The sequence below is a fragment of the Aulonocara stuartgranti genome (assembly GCF_965226115.1).
Source record: "Aulonocara stuartgranti genome assembly, chromosome: 6".
NCBI lineage: Eukaryota > Metazoa > Chordata > Actinopteri > Cichliformes > Cichlidae > Aulonocara > Aulonocara stuartgranti.
Window position 1 is genome coordinate 20,380,389 of NC_138944.1, and position 25,285 is coordinate 20,405,673.

A 25,285-nucleotide genomic window follows, 5' to 3' on the forward strand; every position below is an offset into this window, starting at 1 on the left:
CCTCAGTTATTGTTACTGCTTGACAGAGAAACAGAAACAGATAGACAGATGAAGAAAAAATAAGTGTGAGGTGGAAGGAGTGATATGAAATGATCAGAGTCCTAACTTGTCTGCGCATAGTTTATCTGATCACTCTTTCAGATAGCATCTGTTTAATCCTGTATTACCCAATCTTACTGGCATCCTCCGTGTGTATGTCAGTGTGTGTGTTCCCGAGAGTGTGTGTTCTTCAGTCTGACACTTGCTGAGAGGTCAAAGCTCTCTTGAGCAGCCGTCCAATTACGGAGGGCATGGTGTTACCGTAGAGATGAGAGAAAACTGTAATTGGATAATGACACATCAGAGTTGAAACCTGTCATTAGACACTCACAAAGACACACGTGTATGCACACACGCGCGCGCACTGGTCGAGCACCAACCTGTGATTACAAACCTGCTGATCCATCACCAGCCTCCAGCTACGGAGCTACAATGTCACATTTCTCTCTTTCTTGCTCACATTACTCTTCAGAAACCCTTCGTGCTCCATCTCTAACGGCAAAAATCACATTTGTTTCATATTTGAATATGTTTTTGTGTATTTTTTCGCTCCTTTGACGTTAAAAAAATTGCTTTTAAATTGGTTTTTAAAGCTTAAAGTTTTCTCAAAGTGTCAGCGAATGGATCTGTTGTTGTGGGCCTGAGCCCTCACATTATGTAAACATAGTGCGTTTTAATGAGCCTGGGTCGCTCTGGTCACTTCAAACACACTCAGCTTTTGGTGAAATAATGTGAGAGGCTCTAAACTTGCGAGCAACATCTCTGGGAGCAATCACTGGTCAGCTCCCAGTTTCCTCTCTTGGTTTCTTCTGCATCATTACCATGGATGAGGGTCTTGCATAAGCCTCTCCAAACCAATGTGTAGGCTCGGGGGAAGAGAGAGCTGGGGAGGGGAAGTGGAGAGGGTGTGTAGGCAAGAAAGAGTATGAGAGGGAAAAGAATTAAGAGAAAGGTGCTGGGGAGAGAAAGGGAAGATAATAGCAGTAAGGGGAATAAAACGGGGGCGCAAAAAAGACCAAGTGAGCAGGAGAGGCAGCTAGGGAGGGCAGTGAGGTTTTCTTTTGTGGTGATTGGAGAGTGACAGGGGTGCCAATAGAGTGGCCAGCGATGACGGTCCCACTGGAGAATGCCGGCTATGCCAGTGGAGTGGCACTAATGGAGCCAGAGAGGGGATGCAGTTGCCTGCCCCGGAGGGGTATATTGTGCAACTGGACAAGGCAGCTTGACACGGAGCCAAGATGGAGGATTAGAGGGGAGGGAGGGAGGCACCCAGGACAGAGAAAGACAGCCATGTTAGGTCTGCTGACTGATTGACATAAACTCAGCTCTTTCTGTCTTCCATTTAACTGCAGGCGAGCCTCAGAGAGCACTCAGGGTTTCTGGTTTTTGTCCTGACGTATTTTCTCACTCAGTGTTTTGCTACTCATAGAGTTTCCTGCCCAAAGTGTGAACATTGCAGCTGGTTGTCAAGCACAGTTTAGCTGCATCTGATCGCAGGAATGTGTTTGCTAATGAAAAAATAACTAAGATGATTTTGTTTCTTTCTTTATTGTTCCAAATGAATCCATCCATACATTTTGTTCTGCTGAGCAGCACCAGGAGACTATCCCGACTGCCACAAGGAGAGACAAGGTACACCCTGGACAGATTGACAGTCAGTCGCAGGGAGACAGACAACCATTTTTACTCACATTCTCACATCCAGTTAACCTAACTACATGTTTTTAAAGGGAAGCTATAGGACCCACGAGAGTCCTGATTTGAAATCAGGACTCTCTCTCAACAATGCTAACCACACCACCATCCTGGCCACTCCAAAATAATATTTTTAAAAACTGATGGTATGAATATTACTTTAACTCTCACCACCTTTATAGAAACACAAACACACACACACACACACAACAAGAACAACAGCAACAAGTCCAAACACACGCTACATGGATGCACACAGCAAGCAGAGGTCAATATTGATGAGTAGGCATTTGTTTGATTGAGGTTAGCAGAGGAACACTGATGAATTATACTGATTACTCCATAATCTCTCCCATAATTCACCAGCCCTGCCGTCTCATCCATCAATATGGTGTCTGGATCTATAGCTGAGGAGACCAACCACCACAGAGGGGCTGTAAGATGGGGGGATATACATCCTGCTGGCTCTAAGCTGCATAACACCGGCGTTTACCTCGTGTTATTAAGTTAAACACTGTGGCTAATGTGAATGAGGAGGGGAGAGGAAGTAGAGATAATAGAGAGCGAGGGAAGTAAAGAGGATGATTTAGGCGTTTTTGCTGGGAGGAATTGCCGCACACCGTGACCCTTAATAACACACAAGCAAGGTGAAGAAATGCTTTGATGATCTCGAGGACCTCACACACACCCACACAGATTCACACAGAATCTGTGCTCTTAACTACCTGCTTCCAGGTAAGCTCTTCCTGGCGTTGGATAGGTATGTAACCCCCCCTCCCAATAATCCACACTCGGGTTACACACACACACACACCTGGACACTTCTCTCTGACAGACTTGCTGGCTCCAAGCTTCAGGCTACCTGCCATCTACAGTAAGCACTGACATACCTCTCTCCTCTCATTTCCATAACACTCTTCCCTTAGTTCTCCACCTTTCTTTACTTTCGCTGCCCCTCACTTTCTCCCACTCCCTTGCTTTTTTTTCCTTTTCACAACTAGCTCACAATGGAGACGGCGCTTCTTTCTTCGCCCCGGTAAATTCCTCCCTGGTCTCTTTTTTTTCCTTTTTTTCCCCGCACCATTTAAGAGAGCAAACACGTCTCTAATCTTCCTCTTAAATACCCTTCATTCATTCAGTCTGTATCCACCCCTCCTCTTTCTGTGTGTTTTTCCAGGCGTAACTCTCACTCCTTGTGCAAGTTGATGGGCAAAGCAGCGCCATCGCTGCTGGCATGTCCATTATCCTGGATATTTCATTGGCTGACGCTGATGATCCATGACCTTTGACCTTAGTGGCCTGAACTTTGACACTCACACGCCCTGGGCGGCAGGTGATTAATGAAGCTGCTGGCAGAAGACCAAATCAAGTAGTAAGAAACGGAAATTTGAAGGAAGATAAAACAAGAAAAGTTTAAATATTTAATAATATTTATTAAATCCCAAACGTGGGTAGAGAGGTGGTAATTTCAAACGAATGGTAAACATGAAACATGAAATCCATAACTCGCGGAAAGTTTGCCTCTTAAACTCTAAAGCCTATATTAAATAGAGTCTATGCAATGATTGAATAATTGCAACCAAAAAAAAAGCCATCCAGTGCAACATAAGACTAATCAACAGTACAACAGATTACATCCTGCAAAATTACTATTAAATTGGATCACAACAAAGCTGAGCAGCATAACCTTTATGGAGACAGACTTATTCCAGTCGGTCTATTAGATTCAATCTGGTCTTGCTAGGTGGACCTAATTAGGTCCTGTTGTTTTACACCATTAATGCAGTGTTGTGCTACTAAAAAAAATGTAATTAAAAAAGCTTCAAACACATCTGCGCACACTTCCTGAGCTCCATCAAGAAACAAGTATGCTCTGGTTAAAGCCAAGAATTTTCATATCTTTACATTCTGTCTGTATAAGATAATCTTTTGTGCTGGTGCCCTCATAATAATGCCAGCACGGCTCTGGCAAGCCCTCTTTCAATCGCTTGAGAATGAATTACAGCATTGTGTTGGGATGTGAATGGCCAGATCACTTCTTAGGAATGAGTGGCCTTGAGCAATTCAGAATGGCGGGCGTGTGATTCATACGAGTGAGTCAGTGACACTCAACACCTCGACACTGTTGTAACTGTTCGTTTGCACTCAAGGTGAGACATAAAGTGTACCCAAATGACATGGGAAATGTCTGAAAACACACAAAGTCGACCACAAGAAAGCAAAATAACATCCCCCTATTCCCCCTATCCCCCCCCCCCCCTTCGGCTGGAGTCGATGTGTGTGATCCAAGAGTCCCAATGAAAACATTTCTCCGACAATATGTCTTTATGCATGCTGAAAAGATCTGAAAAGAGCTGTTTTCTCGTGTGTGTGCGCGTTCGCTCCGGATCGAATGTGTGTGAGAGTTTTTATATCTGTTAAAGCGCATTCAGAGAAACAGGAGGGGGCAGGAAATATTGCTGAATGGTAAATGCGATGTGTTTGTGTCAGTGTGTGTCTATTTTTGTTAGACAGCAGGGAAAGGGGAGGGGTCACCCGCAAGCGTCTTGGGCTGCAAAGGCTTAACTTCATTTCCTCAGAGAAACATAATGGCAGATATTTGCATATCGTATGTACACAAAGCCAGTGGCCAAACTGTGCTGCCAACAGATACGGATCTTTTTAAAAGGCAGGTCGGGGAAAAAAGACTACAAGTAAATAATTTGTAAAACCACATTTTGTAAAGTTAAAAAAATGAACTTTGATGCTATAAGTTAGTTCAGTTTATACCCAAATAGACTCCTTGTTGTGCATATTTTGGTAAATTATTCACTGGCTCTTTGGCTAATTAGACACTGCACCTGAAATCTCATAGACTCACTCTATACTCAGCAGCCACTTTATTAGTTACAACTTACTAGTACCTCTGTTAGAGCCCATTCAGAAGTTTTCATGGCATAGATTCAACAAGGTGGTGGAAACTTCCCTCAGAGATTTTAGTCCATATTGACATGACAGCATCACACAATTGAAGCATCTATCCACGATGTGACTGGTGAGCTGGGCTCAGGTAGGCTGTGGCTTTCAATAATCATTTGGTACCAAAGTGTGCCAAGAAATCCACTACAGCCCCACCACCAGCCTTAACCGTTTACACAAGGCACAATTGATCAGTGTTTTTAACTGAGACTCATCAGACCAGGCAACATGTTTCCAATGATCTACTGTTCAGTTTTCAAAGATTGTCCAAATTGTAGCCTCAGTTTTCTGTTCCTGGCAGACTGGATTGGACCCGGTGTGATCTTCTGCCGTTGTAGCCCACATGCTTCAAGGTTTAATGAACTGAGCATTCAGAGATAACCTTTTTCATTCCTTGGTTGTAACAAGTAGTTATTTAACAGTGTGGCCATTCATGAAATCAAATCCCAGTAGATCAGCAATTTCTGAAATACTCAGACCAACCAGACCACATTCAGTGTCACTTGATGCATCTTTCTTCCCACTTCTGTGGTGTTGTAATCTACTACCAGAGTACAAAAAACATCTCACATTTAAGTTTAGTGCGTATATGTGATTGATTATCTTGTGCATTTTATTAATTTGTTTTCCCGGACTCTTCAATAAAAGTAAATTATTGGATAATGACATCAATGAAAGCCACAGGCCAAAAACACATTGGTTAAGTTCCCCAAATCAAAGAGTATAAAAACAACTCCCAGCAAATCTCTTGCACAAACAGCTGTTCCATGTGGGACTTTTCATTAGTAAGCATTTAATTTATCATCGTTTCAGTCAGCGCGAGGGAGGACACTTTCCCTCCTCTGCCTTTTAAATCACCACGTGCTTAGATCTCCTGATTGGAACATTCCTCACCTTTGACCTCTGCTGATCCATAAGGTCGTCATCTCTGTGGCAACTAAAATGCCCTAACGCTCTCTGTCTTAATTAAAAAACACTATTTACTCAGAGAAAATTTCATTTTCTTTACCTTTGACCTCTCACTTCCTTGTGTTTTCTCCCCCTCCCTCTCTGTTAGTTAACGGGGAAAGGCAAAATCTTATGAAAGATGCATCGACGCTGTAGTGCAACCATTATGATAGGCCTGTCGTCTCGGGCGAGTTTGTGTGTTTGCAGCAGGGTTAAGCTCTCGCACAAGACAAAGCCACAACCTTCAAGGCTGCTAAGCAACAATGCTGCCTGGTAAAGCCTCATCAGGGCACCGTTTAGCCGAGGATTAGAGACTATTACACACACATAAACACACATATATACACACACACACACCGCAAAACGTTGTTTCACCAGCTCATTAATTCGAACCTCGCTTTATTTCTGCTTAAATGTGCGAGAGACCTGACGTTCCACCTCTCAGTCAACTTTTCGATGCTGATTCTCCTTCTCAGTGGAGAGACAAGTGGTTTTTTTCCTCCACTCATAATTTTTGAAATTGATGAAAACCTTCGCTGTGTGCTGGAACAACGTGGTGATGAGATATTTTAAACATAAAAACTGAACCAGTTAGTAAAACTTAAAGGTCAAGGCTTAAAAAAAATAGAGACCCAGCAAATATCATTGTCTGATTTTTCTATAACAGTTTGGCTGATAACCCAATAATTAAATAATTACGTTGTATAGTAAATGATTTGATACCAAAGTGTAAATGCTTCGTGATGATGGAAGTGAAAAATAAACTCTTATTTTATTGTGTGTATCTCTCTCACACCAGAGTTTCGTGTTTTGTTTGTTTGACTGATGGTGCTTCCCCAAATGGGTGCACGTTAAACTCCTGTGTTTTCCCACATTTGCAACGGTGTCATCAGTCACCTGCAAGCCCACAATGGGACAATAGGAAGCTCAGAGTCGAGCAAATTGCCTAAAAGTAGGTTTTATGTAGTCTACATAAATCAGTGTTTCATTTCTTTTCCACGTAATACATGTTGCATTTCAAAATGAAAAAAACAAACATTCTTTGACTAATACATGAATAACATTCCTCCATCATGTTTTCTGTCAGACTGATGTTATTTTAGTTAGATTTTTTTGGCTCCCTTCTTCTGAGCCTGTCATAGTTTTCTACCGTCGTAACACAATACGCAGGAAAGCTAAAATAAAAATAAAGAAATCTCCTGTAGTGGCACCTGCTAAGCCATTGCTGTTGACCAGAAGTGTCCACAAAGAAAAAACTGTCACATGAATCTAGCCTCATACTCATACTCTTCAACTGTGGAAGCAGTGACCCATTCTCTTATCCTCCCATCACCCCATCCCTTTATCAACCCGTCTTTCATCTTTCCCTCTTTCATCTCGCTACTGAATTCTGTCCAGCAAAGGCAGACAAGAGACAGAGGAGAGGAAGCAAACCTAATGCTGCACTGTGTCTGTATGCACCTCTGACAAATCACAAAGGCTGTGGATTGTTTACAAAATGCATCAGAAACAGCTGTTCAGTGGTGGTTACGAAACAATTATTATATAGAAACTATAATATTTCAGTGATCTCAGCATAGCTAGCAGATATCTATATCCAGCTGAGCGCCTTTGTTATCGTTTATGACAGATTTTAAAAGGCTAAGAGGTTAAATAGAAACTAGGCAGTGGTTTCAAGACTTGCTGAGCATTTCTACAGGAATCAGTGGACAAAAAGCAGAATTGAAAAACCAAACATTTCATCTGTTTCCCACAGGTATTCAATGGCTGGCTAGCTGTCAAAGTTCTTGGGAATACACTTTCAATATTTAAACATATTAGAAATATATTTTCTGGTACAAATCAAGTAATATATAAACTACCAGGAACATTTTTAAAAAGACGTAAAGGCAAAGGAGCAGAAATAGGAGAAATGCACCATTCTAACTTTTATCTTTTATGTTTATAAGTCTATTCAGATAAAATTGTATGTTAATAAAAAAAAATTTGTTAAAAGGTGAGCAGTAACTTGAAGACCTGACCATATTTGTGACCTTTTCTTGTTCTGTTGACTGAGCACTGTCCTATTGACCAAGACCAAACCTATCGTCCTTTTCTATCATTTCCTGTTTTGTGGTCAGAGGAACCCAAATTTGAAATTCTTTCTGGAAAACATGGACACCACTTCCTCCAGAATAAAAAGAAGCGGCACGATCCAGCTTGTTATCAGAACTCAGTTCAAAAGCCTGCAGCTCTGATGCTATGGAGGATGCATTTGTGTCTATGAAATAGGCAACTTGCCCATGTGGAAAGGCACCATTAATATTAAAAGTTAGACAAGTTTTAGAGCAATGTATGCTCCCATCCAGACAACCTTTATCTGAGGAAAGGTTCTGCACATCTCAGTGAGACAATGATAAAACTACATGCTCCATCTTTTCCTACAGCATGGGTTTGTGGTAGAAGCGTCCATGCACTGAACTGGCCTACCTGCAGACCACAGCTTTGGACATTTGGAGTATCATGAAACACAAATTACAAAAAAGAAGACCCACGACTGCTGAGAATCCCCTATCAGACGTTCTGCAGACCTGCAGATTGTCGCATTGTTGGCTTTTCACACATCGACCTGGCTTTTTCAGAATTGAGGTTTGTATTGTGCTGTTCTGTTTCTTTGTTAGCTTTTCTTTATACTTGATCTATTATTAATTTTGTAATTTTGCTTGTGACGAAGGTCAATTTGGAGACCTGATGGGATGAAGCGTGGGGACCTGCCACAGTCAGAATGCATAAAACGGGAGATTTGTGCCTGTATGTGTATGTTCCGACCTTGTCTTTGTTTGGCTCAGGTAACTTTTGGTTATTGCCCACTGCAGTGAGATTTTACTAGCCTGTCTCTTTTTACAGACTCCATCTAATGAAGTGGCTCTGTTTAATCACAGTTTCTATAGTTGCTCTCTTTCTCTGAACAAACAGTCACAGCTGTGGCCCTCAGTATTATTGCAGGGTGGATTCAGTGTTCAACAATAGGCCAAGGGGGAAAAGGAGGGCTGTGTGTGTGTGTTAGAGACAGACACAAAGAGAGAGTTTTCTGGGGATATGCCCACCACATGGTGTCTCCAGATGTGTGTGTGCGTGTGTTTGTCTTCATAATCTAATGCAGTCTGGGCCCACGGGTGCTGGGGAAGCTGCGATCATGTGTAATGTGGGAGGTGAAGGATGGAGGGGTGCAGACACAGGTGTTGCAAATGAAAATGATGAAAAAGACACACGACTTTTTATTAGCAGTTAGACTTGCTGTTCCCTTTTTTATGTTTATGCACATCACATATCCACGACAAGCATGTTCAAACTCAAAACTTTGTTCTTTAGAAGCAGCTAATTTCCATCCAAAAAGCTGCAAAATGTTCACTGCTGGATTTCACTGGTTTTTAGCCATTATGGAGGAAACACAGATGTCAGTAAAGACATCAAAATTTACATAACTCTAGAGATATAATAGCTGCAAGCACAGGACACGCCATGAAATTTTATGGTCTCATCCTAACAATTCCTGTGATCTATCCCATTCTTCTACTTCCACCAACGGGCCAAAATTCTTAGAAATCTGGAGAAATATGTCAAATTCTTCAGTAGGTTGGCACAAAATTTGATACAAATATCCATGGCAACCAGTGAGCTACAGCCTTTTTGCCCAGTGACAACACTTCAGCATGCCATCCTTGCCAGGTAGCATGCTGGAAACATTTTTTTGCAGACCGAGCTCTGCTAAATTGTCGAGGGGACTGTCAAACATCACCTTTGATGCAAGCAATATGATAAAACATCTGACAAAGCATTCAAGGAGTTTACTAATGCGAGCAACAAGTAAAAGTGTGAGAATATGTCCAGAGACAACCCACGGTGTGTAAAAATAACATAAGCTCTTACCAAGTACACTGTTTTTGAAAAGCAGCTATTGTCAGCTCTACAGCTGACAATAGGGTTTTATTGTCTTCTCACTACACTGGAGCACAAGTATGAGCATGTCAGCTGTCACCACATCACAGAAACCTTCTTTCCAAAGTTGCAAGGCTTTAGGAGAAAGCACACAGCAGCCTTTTCTAGGACATTTCGACCTTCGGCTTCACGGCTAATATTTGGACGGTGTCATCCAGTTTAAAGTTTAACCGAGAAATGGATGAATGAGAAATTCAGTGATCAGAGAGACATTCTGTGTGCACAGTATAAATATTCATGCAATAACTGGGCCACTGCAGGTGCTTTTGATGATATGCTTCAGTTGTGAGTCATTTGAAAAAGTTGTGTTCATATTCCGTTCATGTTGTATTCTAGCACAATAAAAAACAACTGGTTTTTTTTTAGTCTAAATATTTAGTTTGATAAAGATTTGAAGCAAAAAAAACAGCCTATAAATATTAAAACAAGACCTGCACTATGCTGCATTCTTTCACTGAGCAAAGGAGGCTCCTATTTGCTTCCAAATATCTGCTTAAAAACCTGCGTGACAACATGCTATCTGTTCTTCCTCCATTTCTGTTCTTCCTCCAGGCATGCCCACCAGGTTGGGCATGCCTTAAACGCCTCACACAGTAGGCATCCAAGAGGCATTTTAATCAGATGCCCGAATCACCTCAACTGGTTCATTTTGATGCGACTCTACTCTGAGTCCCTTCTGACTGATCAGTGAGAGGGGACTCATCCCATCTCCATAGCTTGCATCCGCAATCGCTTTCTTCCAGTCACTACCCAGAGCTCGTGACCACAGATGAGGCTAGTGATGTAGATCAACCAACAAATCGACAGCCATGCTTTTCTTCTGTCAGTGTCTTCTTCCACTCTCTTCCTACTCTTGAACAAGACCCTGTGGTACTTAAACTCCTCCACTTTGGTGCTCCACCCTATTCCATCTGAGACCCACAGCCTCAAACTTGGAGGTGTGAACCACTCGAGTTTGAGCTGGTGAAGCCAACAGAACTACATCATCCTCAAAAAGCAAAGATTAAATCCCGAAGCCACCAAAGCAGACACCCTCCACTCCTGTCTGCGTAGAAATTCTGTTCTTATTAACTATGAACAGAACCTGTGACAAATCCAACAAACCCACGGGAACAAGTCTGAATCATCTCCAGCAATATGGATCAAGGTCTCCCTGCAGTTCTACAGTAATCAAATGGTGCGTAGCATACTAAACGAATTTATGTAGAACATCAGATGGCACAACACTCTCCAGTGTGCTATATGCCAAAGTTATGTTACCCTTACTATTGCAGGTTAACAAAATTCAGGCATGATTCATGCTCAGACTTGTATTTCACTAAACAAACTAACTGCACAAGTTCAAAGGCATCTCTCACACCTGACCTCAAAACAGTTTAAATTAGTCCCGAATGCCTTAAACCGCTGTGCTGAGCAAAGATTGAACACATACCATAAATACTCCTGTACACACACACAGACACACACATACACAGATTTTCCAAGCCCCAAAAACAGTGAAAACATAATTTTCATAATAGCAGGTTGAGCAAGTGTTCATTTATAGAAGTACTGTTGCAAGAACCAAAGCCGGTCAAGTTAGCACATACCTACAACCCTCAATATAAAACTTAACAAGATCCCACTTCAGAGGTTCTCAGGGGTTTCTCGTTGCGATTTCTAAAATTAAAATAAACTGTAGGGGGTGTAGAGAAGCAGACGTAGGATTTAATATTGACCAAACAGCCTTAAATACTATTGGCCAAACCTCTGTGGTCGCCATTCAAGCTGAATGAGTTCCATACATCTGAGAAACCTGTTTAACAGCATTTTTCTGTGGAAGTTTGCGTTTTTTTTCTTACTCTGTTCACCGTGGGTTTTATAATTTAATCTAATTCTGAGAAATAACAACACAGCAGCTTAAATGTGGTTCTATGGAACAAGCTGTGCCGGTTCAGATAAGATGAGCTGCCATTGAGGGGCTCTCCTCTAAACACATACACCTGGAGGACTGAGGCTCGCACAAACACATGCATATAGAGGCAGATATACACTCGCACTCAACTTGTCTACAACAAGCTGAGCACAGAGCAATATATCCAAGTAGTATTTTTACCTCAGCCCACACGCTGAGCAAAATGCCAGCTCTCGGCCTTGGGAAACACACACGCACACATTTGCTCAAACACAGGCAGACACACACCCTTAGACACAACAGGTCATGCCCAGCCGGCCACTGCGGCAGCCGCAGAACATAAACAACTTTCACACACTCTGAATCATCTGAGCATTTCAATATTGTTTCAGATACTGTAAATACATTCAGCCACTCATATAAATATATGCAACCATAATTATTCCCTGAGACCGCAAATGACCGTGACGGGAAGTTAGTTCCCACAGTTTCAGTGGCGTTGCAGCCCAGCCCTGTAGTGCTCGGTTTGCAGCGCAGACGGCGGGGCAGCGAGGGGATGACAACAAACAGTGGTTCGTCGGCTTCAATGCAACCTGGAACATTTATGTTCTGTAACGAAAACTGTTTTCTGCCCGTGAAACACAAAATGTAACTTCAGGAGGGAAACCTGTTCACTGCTTATACCAGTAAGTCGGTCATGCTCACTTTCTCCTCTTCATCCTCTCCTACACAAGCACACACAAGCACACATACACACAGATACACACCTCTCTCCCAGTGGGCAGCAGCTGTTGGAGTGCTAATCTCCATTAGCTACTGAACTGGCTTTTATGGAGAGAGCCATGTAAAATCTGCTCTCTCACTTCTCTCACTCCTTCATCCAAGTGAAACACCCAGACTGGGTCACACAGCAAAACCTCATTGTTTTTTTTTTCTCTGCTTTGCAGCATCTGCAACATACATTTTCACATAATTTTGAGTCCTATTCAGTGAACTGTGCAAACGTTGTGGTGATATACACAAACACACCATTACATGAATCCAAAGTTTATCTAGATCATCTTAAGGCTTCTTAGCAAAACATACTAATAGTTAGAGAATATTTCAGTTAACCATGGAGGGCAAACGAGTGACGGACAAAAAAAATAAATAAAAACACGACTTACAGTCTGTAAAGCTTCGTTGTTCCCAGGAAAAGCAGCTCGGGAAAGACAGCCAGATTATTCCGATTCAGGCGCCTGCAGAAATACAACAGGAATTAGGGAATAAACTCGACCTTGCTCGTTCCAAAGACTGCGGTTGGATGCTCGTACATTTGTGTATAATTAGCTGTTTTAAAGTAGGATTTGTGTTTCCTGGACTTTGTATTAAATTCTGTTACACTGTTTTGATTGTAATACGATTTGAGAGCATGAAATAATTGGGAGACTGATGGAGACACACATACGTGGTCATGCATGGACACTGAAAGAAAACGGTTATCCATGATTTAGGGGTACAACATGGCTGCCAGACAAACAGTGAACTCGAGAAGGATGGAGGGAACGCAGGCGGAGGAAGACGAGGGAAGGGGTTCAGATGGAGGGAGGGCGGAGGGGCGTTTTTGCCACAAAGACGGAGGAGAGGAGACGATGTGGGAAAAACAAACAGGCAGTCTGGCCGGGCTACCGAATGTGTGAAAAGGACCCCACTGAGTAAACAAGGCCCTCACAGGGGAAGAACTCACAACAACCCATCACGCACACACACGTACACACACACACACAGTGGAGACGACTCGGGTGAGTTTAATAATCTGGGTGCGATCATTTAACCCTGGTTGAGTGGAGTGAAGAGGTTTGTGTGCAGTGTGTGTTGATGTGTGTGTGCTTGATGTGTGTCAGAGGAGAGGGAGGCAACAGAGTGACACAATGAGAGACAGGCTGCTGAAACAGTTTAACCCTGACACAAACACACCCGTACACACTGACAGGCTCAAACGATGGATGCTGAGCTGGGTGCTACTGGATGGGAATGAAGAGAGGAGGAGGGGACGAAGAAAGAAAACACGGCAGGAACTAGAAGTTACTTCAAACTAAGAAGAAAACTTGAGTGTGATTTATACAAAAAAAACATACGAACTAACAGAAGTACTACACATTTTCAAACAAAAACACCAGCTCCTTTCAAAACTTCCCCAAATCTCTTTTTCATTCTCTCGTTGACTTTTTCCTCTTAACCTTTGTCTTTCACCTCTTTTTGCATCACTAGAAGCCGATGTGGACTTAAATAACGTCACCCCCTCTGTGTCCATCTTCCACCCACAAGAGCACAAATATGTGAACGTGCCCGCGCGCACACACACACATTCACACTCCACAGTTACATCAGAGGCTGCTTAAATATTTAACGTCCCGCAGAAATGATGTTTCTAAATTATTCACTCCTCTTCCGTTAACGCTGCTTCTGGCAGCTAAGAGCCCCACACGGCCCCACGGAGAGGCACACTCCCCCTGTAGGTCCTGCCCAGCCATGAGCGCCCGTTAGTGGGCTAGACATCCCCCTGGGAGAGTGTACGGACTGGTGTTCGAGGTAGGGAGGAGGAACGACAGCAGAGAGGTGGTATGAGCTCATCGCCTTAAAATAAAGGCAATGCCGTCAGACTAGGAAACACGAAATGAAGTAGAGACAGGACACAGAGATCAAATCCAGTCTGCTCCACGGTGCTGCCGAGATATCAGTGTGTTTTAATTAACCTTTTATTCATTTCTTCACTAGAATATCCGTCTGATCATCACATTATCTATAATATATTTAGCAATTAGCAACATAGAGATTGTTCAGATTTACAGACCAGGATTCCCGTGCAGAGTTCTTCTGTTTTTCCTGCTTTAGTTCTACAAATATTATAAAAGTCTGAAACGGTTTTACTTTCCTCGCACACTCTCACACATTACAAACAAGGTGATATCAAAAACAGATCATTTATACTTCTGATGGGCAGCTCCAAATACAGTGATGTAGAAAAAAAGCAGCCAACAATTATTTTCACGACTAATTTATGCACTGAATTAATTAAATCATTGAAATTAATTTAAAAAAATTAACTTAGTTATTTACAGTAGACTGTAACAGAAACAAACCGCCTGCCATACTTAAAATAAATAAAAGGCTACCATCATACGTAACCAGACATTTCAGCCAATCATTGCAACACTGCATATGAACATAACACGAATAACATTAAAGTGCGCTTGCCACGAATTTTCTTATTTTAAACATTAAACATTGCCAAAGTTTCAAATATCGATTTCAGTGTTTGTACAAATAATTCCCGTGAGCCAGAAGCTTGGCCTTCAGACTGAGTGTCCCATTTCGGATAGCGTGTGTGTGTTTTTCTTCTCTACTCATCTCTACTTTCTTGCTGATCAAAGTTTCTGTTTCTGTAGGGCAGCCAATCAAAAGAAAGTTGGCTTCAAAAGAGGGTGGCCTTCAAGGTTGAGGAGCTAAAGTGTTTTGTTTCAGCGAGCAGATGAGAGGGAGTGAACCAGCATCCAGTATAAGATAAATAAGGATTATTTTAAACTTTGAATTAAGGAAACTCTAGTGGAGTCCAAGAATAATAGTATGCAGCTGGAAATGAGAATAAAGGGTCCAGCTGAAGTTATTATGCATGTAATCAAACATTTTGGACTTCTTATGTGTCATTACACACTAGATCGTACTGACTATGACTCCCTGGCCCCAACATAAACTCTGCATGAACATGACACGCACAATGTGTCTGACGTCACATGTGATTTACTCCAACATGATATGTAGGACATTTAAAACAATCTTAAATACATTTCTGTAATAAACCACATAAATGGTTAAGCGTTGTTCATTAGAGGCAGAAATTACAAATCATTTTTCTGAGATTTGAAAAGTTCCCTTATGAAACAAAACTACTGAAAAAAACAGTGATGATTCTTAACAAGTTTCTCAGTTAAATCTGAGAGCTACAATGTAACTACAAAACATTTTAGCCTGGCTGAAATGTTTTGTAGTTACATTGTAACTAAGACCTCCAAAGTCTGCTGTTACTTACAGAGGCTACATCAGCTGACTTGGCAGTTTTCACGACTCCACTTTGCACATTTCTCACTTTGGTCTTCAGCGCTGATTCTGCTCTCAGTATTTTGTTAATTTGAACTGCTGCATTAGCCTAATTAAGGAAGCACTGTCTAAAAGATTAACAGCTCAACAGTCAACCTATTGCAAGCTCTCCATCACCACTGAGCTTGACTCGGCTGCTAACTGTCACTTCACTTTTAAAGTTCTGCAAAAAAATTTGCTTGAACATAAACTTCTGAATCAAACAATGAAATCTCTCCAGTCATGTAGTGATTTAGTTTATTTGATGTTTTTGTATATAAAGACAAATATGTAGCACGAACCAGTTCCACATGCCACACATTTATAGGCTGAACTAGTCTGCAATTACCACCCACTGTTGAGCCTTTTTCCTTCTACATCTGAAAGAATGTATCTCTATCTTTTATATCACAGTGTGTGAGGGTGTGTGTGTGTGCACAAACAGCCTCAGAGTGCTTCCACAGCCATGTCTCATTAGTCAAAGTCTGGCTGGAAGAGAATGAAGACGGAGTAGCCAGTAGTCCGAGGTGTGAGAGTCACTCCGCCGAGCTAATGTCACACTGCAGCATGGTGATAATCCCCGCAGTCATAAACAGATGCTAGAAGCCCAGAAACCGCACAGTAAACACACACTCGCAAACATGCACAGTGTGCCAAATCTCTGTACATACACACATGAATACTCGCACAAACATAAAAGTCTGACACGCACACGCAACCTTAACACCTCAGACCCATGTTGATGCGCAGTAGTACAGCCTTGCAGACTGAAAATAACAAACCGCCTCAGAAACCAATTATTACTCCACCAATGCTGCTGCAGCCATAATACACATGCTGAACTAACAGTCAGTCTATCACACACACAAACACACGCACCAAAGTTATAACCCAAAACACTGCAGACATTTCCACGAACCTAAGAAACTGTCTCCACTCCAAAAACCACTTCAAACCGACCAGTGTGTGTGTGTGTGTGTGTGAATGGGTGTGAATGCGGTTCAACAGTTCATGTTTTCGGTTCACAGCTCGTGCATCCAAAGCGAGCCAATATCTATCACCCACCAGAGATTTACACTCTCTAATCTGATCTGTTATTTAAACACTAATGAAAGATACCATCTCTTGCCTTAAAACACAGAAATGCAGAAATTCAGTCTTATCTCCTAAACACTAAATTCCTTTGCTATCAGGTTAAAATCATTCGTATTCAGCAGCGCCGGGCAGCTTTTCCTCTAAACTTTCCGCGAACTGGTGTGTACCAACAAACATAACAAATGTTGGGTGCAGCAGAGACTCGGAAAAATCTATCTCGAATGGCTTTTTAGACAGAACTGCTGTGGTGAAAATGGCTTTGTGTCTTCACAGCGCAGATAATTTCAAGCTCTACTGCTCAGTAAAAACGGAGAAAAAAAATGTAAACTTTGCCCTGAAATGATCAGCGGGAACAATTTTATCACTCACAGGCTTTAGAGCTAATCATTTCGCACTAATCCAGAGCTTTTCTTTGAAATCCATACCCCCGCTATCTGGGATCACTGTTACAATTATCTTCTGCTGTTCATATTGTCAACATATTACAGCACGATCACTTGATTTGAGGCTTCATTATCTACTTTGTAATTGCTGTTGATAGACGCATCTCACCACTGTAATCAGCTGTGCGATTACTCATCTCGGTAAAAATTATCTTTAAATAATGTGATCACTCAGTTGCAGGCTAATTATCGAAGGATTTAGCCGACTGATTTTCTCTGAAATTACTGTCACGGTACCTGCAATATCGCTTTCATTCTCCCTGCATGTCTGAGGCTGTTATCTCCATTCTCACACACTTTGAATTGAACAGGGGCTGTAAAACAGTCAAGTAAGTGAAGGATAAGAGGATCGGGAACTCCTCACTTAACTATTCTACACCCACAGGGTGAGAGTAAAGAATGTATAGCATTCCTATATGCACAGGACAATAGAGAGAGAGAGAGCCAGATGGGTGCGTAAGGAGCAAAAACGTGAGGAGAGGTTAAGGAATGAATGAAAACGGCGCGAGTGGGTTTGGGGGGGGGGGGGTCCTCCAAATCAAGATAAAACCAGTACTGACAGAGCAGCCTTGCGTAAGTGAATGCGCATGCACGAGTGTATCCAAACACATTCATGTGTTTGGATATGTGCACAGTTGTGTTGTGACATGCCTATCTCCTCCACACCTCCTTCAACCACATGCCCCTCCTCCGTACCCCCAAGGCTACTGCCCTACACCTGACCCAGCCCTGCCCGGCCCTTCGGGGCCTGTCGCAAAAAAAAAAAAAAAAAGATGTGAAGGGGAACCGTTTTCTGCCCCCATGGGGGCAGTCAGTGTGGATCTGTCAGCCAAGCTTAAGGCCCTCTCCTCTGGGCTGTGGTGCCCAGCAGGCCCCCTCCAGCCCCCAAGAGGACGGAGGGCTTTGAAATGAGCCCTCAGACTCCAGACTCCAGAGACGCGCCTTTGTATGGTAGCTGTTGGGGGGCATTGATGACTGACTCCATCTTTGTGTTTGTGAACATGCCACGCAAGAGAAGCTGAATTACAGAGGAAAACTTGCAAGGACAACAGAAGACAGCCATGTTGTGTCAGAAAGTTTGCTGTTGTCAGAGACAAGACAGAAAAGGAGAGACAGCCATATCGTGCATGATTTCACATTAGATATCTAAGACTTTATCAGCTGTTGCTGTTACCACACTACAATCTATGTTCAAGGCTGTGTTGCTTATGTGAGTGCATGAAAGAGGGTATTTACTAGCTTGCACCATCTCTTTGGAGGGAGGGTAATCATTATCAAAGTTTACTTTTAAATCCAGACCATATGTAGTTAAATTTTGCCCTTTTTGTCACCAACTCTGAGTAGGAATTCCCAGAACCGCTTAGCTGGACAGAGCCCAGTGCTGGTTGCATGAGAAACACTAGCAGATTCCTTATAGTGGTCTACAGAGCTTCTCTCTCTCTCTCTCTGTCAACAAAGAGCAGCTATAGTGCAGCAGAGAGCAAAGAAAAACCAGGCATGACAGGGTCAACACCAAAGCATCCAAAAAAGTCACATTTTATCACTTTCATCCCACTGACTTGTGACAAATTTACCCACAAGAGCCATAAAAAAAGATGAACTGCTTTATTTTTATTTTTTAGTCTGTGTATGTGTGTGTGTGTGTGTGTGTGTGTGTTTGTCCAGGTGGATATCTCTCTGCATATGCCAATATGTCTGTTTTTGTAAATGCGTGTGTGTGTGTGTGTGTGTGTGTGTGTGTGTGTGTGTGTGTGTGTGTGTGTGTGTGTGTGTGTGTGTGTGTGTTAATTATGTTATAAAGGCCTTATGTTGTCTGGATGCTGACTTGTGATACCAGGCTGGCATTGTAAAAACTTCTGACTGTTCTTCATTCACCTCCATGGCACTCAGACTCAACATTTGCCACATGAACAGATTTGCAGGAGGCCAAGTTGGGGTAACTGACATAAAAGTGGCAAAACATGATGCATGCATTCACACGGAGCAGGAGGGGTCACTAATTAGGTTGGGTACATTATAGCCTTTTTGGTATGATTCTGGGCTGCCCTAGATGACTTGCAGGATGATCATGTTAAAAACTTGGGGAAATAGTTTGTTTTCACTGCTGTCACATCAGGTATTTTCACTGAAAGCTTTGATCGCTAAAGTCAACCTGTCCTTGATTTCTGGTATTGCTGCAACTCAAGTTAATATATAAATAAATAAATGATAAAGAAATCCATAAGTTCCGGTGATGATTCATAATCCACTGGCTAGTATATAATATAATCTGCTGACATTATTCTTCCCACTTTCAACTGAAACATGCAGTCCTAGAAGGTCACTAAGTATTCAGAGCTCATTGGACAAAGGCAAACCAAATAATTTTTTCTTCAAAGGGCTTTTTCAAAACCCCTCTTGCACTAAGGACTGTTAATGCTGTTAGTAAGCAGTGGGTTAGGATATTTAAACAGTGTCCTTGAGAGTCACCAAAGCACAGAATAAGGGAATGTTTTTTGTAAAGCTCTACAGACTTGGAGAACTTCTAACAAAGACAAATAATGCAGCTTGTGAATGCAACAACTGAAAAGAGATTTTATATGACACTTGTTGATCTGTGCATCCAGATATGCAAATGAATCGACGGGCATGCGCGTTCTTGGAATTTTTAAGGCTGGGCAAACTGATTTTATACAGAATTAAATTAACACAATGGCGTCAACACATCATTACTCACAGTCTCTCCAGCTCCTTCAGGTCCTGGAAGGCTCCTCTCTCGATTGTGGTGATTTTGTTCTCCATTAACTGCCTGAGAGAGAAACACCAAGAGAGTGTGAGACTATGTGAATTGGACAATAAAAAAAGGAACGACATGAGAGGGGGGAAGGAGAGTGATAGAGAGACACAGAGCGTGAGAGCTGACAGAGTGATTTGTGTGATGAAACCATAAGAGGCCAAAAAAAAGGAGAAAGATGGCTGGATGGGGCCAGCGATAAGAGAGAGAAGAGAAAGACGGAGTGAGATAGGGCACAGGAGATTGACACTGGAGAGGAGAGAGAGGGAGAAATAGAGAAGGATCAGGCAGCACTGGGTGTGAAAAAAGGAGAAAAGCAGATTGGTGGAGATGGAAAGTGATAGAAGGTTTAAAAAAAGCAAGAAAGAGGAGAGACAATCAGCAGCGGGTCGATAGAGTCCCAGAATTGACTTTAAAACTGGCCCATCAGTTGGACAGGGACTCATCTATCATCCAATTTACTCTCTATCTAACCGCATAGCTCTGACTACTCCTTCACTTACACCAGCACAACTTCACTAAGATTAGTGTGCTGACGAAACCAAGCAAAAACACACATGCTTTTATGGGCCATCTCCACTGAGTTCTTCTTTTTTTAATTAATTGATTTATCAGTGAGTCAGCGCTATTTTTTAATACAGCCCCATAAGAAAAAAAAAGGGGGGGGGGGGCGACTTTTATTTTTAAAGACTCTTCTCACAAATTTCTCAAATTTAAAAAAAAATCTATTCTCACGGGTTTTTTTAAGTGCAGTGTTTTTGCTAATTATGGTGCTTTTGGGTGAACATACCGGAAATAGCTAAAGTGAAAACTAGAGCACACAAATAAAGACACACATACACACAATTAAGGACATAATCTCTGGAGGAATTCCAACTATGTCTATTCCCTTCCATTCATTTCGGCTGCTGAATAGCGCGCACAGCAGCTATCCCTGTCCCGGCAGTGACGGTGCAGGGGAACTCTTTAATCTGGATTCATCCCAGGTAAAGAAACCTGTTCTTACTTGACTCTCCCCCCCTTCTCTTCCTTTCCTTCCACCCTTCCCTCCCTTCCAGCAGCTACATTCCTCCCTCCGCGGTTACACCTAATGACCGCTATCTCTTTCCTCTTTTTACCCTCCATCACTTCCTCGCCAGCGCGTTAATCACTCCAGCACATGGGCCCCGGGGCCCGGTGGTTAAAATAAGCCCCCTCCTGACACTTCCACTGGCAGATTAACACGACAGCATTAACAGGTGCCGCTGCTATTCTGTTTAGACACTTATGATGGCTCAGTGAAACCGCAGCTTCCCACCACTGGATGCAGTGCCTGCGTGCAGCAGCTCCAGAGCTGGATGAATCTGCTGCTGCTGCCGAGCACGGCCAGAAACTGTTAAATCTCTGTGCTGTGATGTTCTATTGGAAAGTTTTCTGGATATGCAAGGTGCTGCTTAACAGTGCATGTGGGAGAGAATATTGTTGTTTTCCTTTTTGCATCTTCAGGGGAGGGGATAAAGAGGGGATAAAATAAAATTCGCCGAATAAACGTCACTTACAACACTCGCAGATGCCTCAGCCCTGCGAAATCCGTCTTCGTGATTTTAGTGAGGTTGTTTGCATTCAGGTCCCTGGAAAGAAAAAGGATATTTTAAAAAATTAATTAAAAAAATATAAATTAATACATGTTTGTGATGTGCTCATTGATGAAGGAGGCTTTTGCTGAAACTTCTTGTTCCGTAGCCAACGCAGGGTTGTCATCTGACTGTCAGAGAAACTGAGAGGAGCTGTGGCTGCTGCACTACATCGGCAAGTGTTAATTTCATCGAGGGGTCTTTTAATGATAAAATTCGGCCTCTTTAACTCGGAGCCCACTTGTCCAAATCCGTTTTTGATTAACTCGCTGGTCTGCTGACAAACCGATGTGGTCTACGGAGGCTGTGCTAATGCAACAGTTCAAAACCGCCAACAACCACAGCAGCCCCCCAACTTCAGCTCCGCGATCAGCCCTGACGTGTCCTCGTATTAGGCACCAAAACGAGCTTTAGTGTTTTTATCATTTATACCTCACGCCAACATTTACATCAGCTGCGTACTGCGGCGTTAACAAGGCTGAAAGTATAGGTTAGACATGACAAAAAGCTCTGCGCTCTTAAAGATGTGGTCCTCGAGAGAGACATTTTCAGTGCCTCCCGGTTAAAAACAAATGAATTAGACAGGAAATTTTGGGGGAATAATGTGTGATCATAATTAGGATATGAGCTGATGACATTTCCTAACCACTGATCGGAATAAAATTTGGGTGCTAAAACATCAGAAGGTGTGACATTTTTTTCTCCATAAACTCTTTAAACTCCTCACACCCCTTCAGAAGAATCGCCGCATTAAAAGGTAAATGCAGTCTCGTTATTTTTCATCATTTAAGCATAAAAGAAATGGCAACACGACATTGTGGTGACTTTTCTTATACAATGTTTCCAAATTTTAAGTCAAATCTATACAATCCCGTACTTACAGTCTCTCCGTGTTTCGAGGTATGTTTCTGGGCACATTGCGCAGTCCTTGTCCGTGACAGTCCACTGTCGTACCGGTGCAGGAGCACTGGGCCGGGCATGGCTGACCGTCTGCTCCGCTGGACAGGACCAGAACAGTCACCAGCAGCCCCAGCACAGTCACCGGGGAGCGGTGAGGGCCAACGGGGCACCGAGCTCCCACCATCACTGCGGCAAGTGGGGGCCAATATGAGACCCGCAAAAACACCGTGAAAACAGAAGGGCGTTAAAAGATAAAGCCCCGAAATCCCCCGAAGGAGCTCACCAAACTCTGCACGCAACGGGATGCCGTCCTCCTTTTCGCTGTCCTCCCTTAGCACACGCGTGTTTCAGAAATGCCTGGTTCTGAATTTACATTTGGGTCCTCTGAGAGGGGTTTCAGTGCGTGAGGACTGTGATCAGGGACTTGGGTCCCCCTGGGTAGAAATAGGGGAGCTCGATAAGGCGGTAGAGCGGCTCTTTGGCTGCGCTACAGCGGCGCAAACTTCCACATGTCCCCGGCATGCGGTGCCCAAATCCCCCCGGTGAGTGCCGTGCCTGTGTATGTAAATGTGTGCCCGCGGAGCAAAGACAGTGAAACACCTCGGTCCTTGATCTGATCCGATCCAAAGAAACCCTCTCTCATGTACACACACACACACACACACACACACACACACACACACACACACACACACACACACACACTCTCTCTCTCTCTCTCTCTCTCTCTCTCTCTCTCTCTCTCTCTCTCTCCAGGTAAGGCTCTGTTGGTTGTAATTCACAACACGCGTCCTGCGAGGAAGCCGCGGCTGCTCTTCTTTCTCCCCCCCCCCAAAAAAAAGAAAAAGAAAAGAAAAGCTCAGCAGAGGTCACCGTGGCGGAGAGATATTGATCCCCATAATATATCAACTGCCGGTCAGCGGTGAGGGTAACGCGAGGGACAGAAAATCGTGAAAGACCAGCGCGCAATACTATAATCCAACTCTGCGTGGTGCGTCAAAGCGCTGCTCCCGAGAGTGTGTGATAGGGAGAGAGAGAACAGACGCAGCAGCAGACGTGCTCTCTCACTCTCTCTCACTCTCTCTCTCTCTCTTGCTCTCTCAGACAAATACAAAACATCCACGCATTGCGTTTTCCCTCAAGGTAGCAGCAGGTTTCCAGCTGGCCGTCAATCAAACAGCAACAGTTTGACCTCGGAAGGAGACTCTCTTTTTCACTGCAGTGTCCCGGTCACCTGATGCTTTATTTAGCTGGCTTCAGGGAGGCGACCGAGCCTCAGACTGAAAACTAATGTGGAAAATTTAGAAACAACTTCTGAGCCCTGGATTTCTATATGGATGGATGAAGAACTGCTTAAAAATCCTCTCATTATATCTGTCTCATAATTGTGACTGCACAAGATGAGCAGCTGAAATGGATTTGAACTGATTTGTTTTTATCCACCAAAAAAAAAAGTTAGTTTCAGTGTCAATAGCAACAAGTAGCTCTAAATTAAAGACTACAGGAATTACGTGACACTGAAGCTTTTGCAAACGTTTCAGCTCTAATATTAAATTTTCAGAAACTCTGAAGGGAGACCAGCACGTATTTGCATATTTAGATATTTACTGAGTAACGACAATACTCATAATAGGTACTGATCAGTTACTGTAACAGGAACAAAATAACCATACGTATGAAGTTCTGTAATATTTACTCAGAAAGGACTTTGTTTACTCGACATTATCTGATACATTTATCTGCTAATTGTATTTCACAATGTTTCTAGCCAGCAATAGATAAGCTGTGTGGACTGGTGATTTCCAGTAATATCACTGTTTTGCCGAACTACCCCCAGCACATATATATATATATAACTGTACAGTCAGCTCAGCGACATTGATCAGCTGTTAACCCATCCAGCAGCCACTATGTAAAAGAACTATCACTAAGATTAAAACGTTTTGTTGTAACTTTTAGATATTTAAGTTATTATTCACTGTAACAGGAATATAACAGAGGGTTTCTGAAACAGATACCATCTATATAGTTCTCTAGAATACAATCAATTGATTGCCATTTCACATCTCAGACCTTTAAGCCTTCAAGTCTCCTCCAGCGCCCAGGACATATAAATTGCTGGTTGCTTTTGAACAATCTCCTTTTCATGTTTCTGCCAAAGATGAAACTGTCAAATACCACCTTTATTTTTTTCTTCATTTTATTATTTCAGTTAACATTTATGTTGATTTACTTTTTGGGTGGGAGAATATAAACATTTGACTTCATGGGGTAATCTTACTGCTGATTTCCTTACTGGAAATACTCCTTACTGGAGTTACACTCTCAGATTAGGAATACACATCCATTTTCTTAACCAGTTATCCCTTTCAGAGTCCCAGGGTTAGTGGAGCCTATCCCAGCTGGCACAGGACAAAAGGCAGGGTACACCCTGGACAGGTCACCAGTCTATTACACACATTCCTGGATAAGGCATAAATTGTCATATCAAAGATTTTTCACAGGACTCTGTGAAATCCTGTTGCTCTAGAATACTTTGCTATACACAGTCAACTCAGTGAGAAGGTATCCCCAGGTCCTCTGGCTGCAACACAAGCCCAAATCATCACCCCTCCACCACCGTGGTTGACAGCTGGTATGATGCTGGATTTGGTTTTGTACATTATGATCAAACATTTCCTCTCCGGGCTCGTCTGTCCAGAGGACATCGTTCCAGGGGTCTTGTTGTTTGTTCAGGCGAAACTTTGCAAACCTAAGTTGGCCTGTCGTGTTATTTTTACAGAGAAGAGACTTTCTTGTGGAAATCTTTCCAAACAAGTCATAGTTATTCAGT

The 25,285-nt window shown here is 42.7% G+C and overlaps 1 protein-coding gene across 4 annotated transcripts in view; it reads right to left on the reverse strand.

Annotated features, from left to right (window-relative positions):
- slit2 (slit homolog 2) overlaps nucleotides 1-23,477 on the reverse strand; it is a 103,212-nt gene extending 79,735 nt beyond the window's left edge. For all 4 annotated transcript variants that reach the window (XM_082536314.1, XM_082536312.1, XM_082536313.1 and 1 more), the window contains exons 1-4: nucleotides 22,434-23,477; nucleotides 21,478-21,549; nucleotides 19,883-19,954; nucleotides 12,679-12,750 (exon numbers count right to left, since the gene is read on the reverse strand). In XM_082536314.1, coding sequence (XP_082392440.1) covers nucleotides 12,679-12,750; nucleotides 19,883-19,954; nucleotides 21,478-21,549; nucleotides 22,434-22,636 — 419 coding nt within the window. In that variant the 5' untranslated portion in view covers nucleotides 22,637-23,477. The remainder of the gene's footprint in view (nucleotides 1-12,678; nucleotides 12,751-19,882; nucleotides 19,955-21,477; nucleotides 21,550-22,433) is intronic.
- Nucleotides 23,478-25,285: the final 1,808 nt, after the last annotated feature.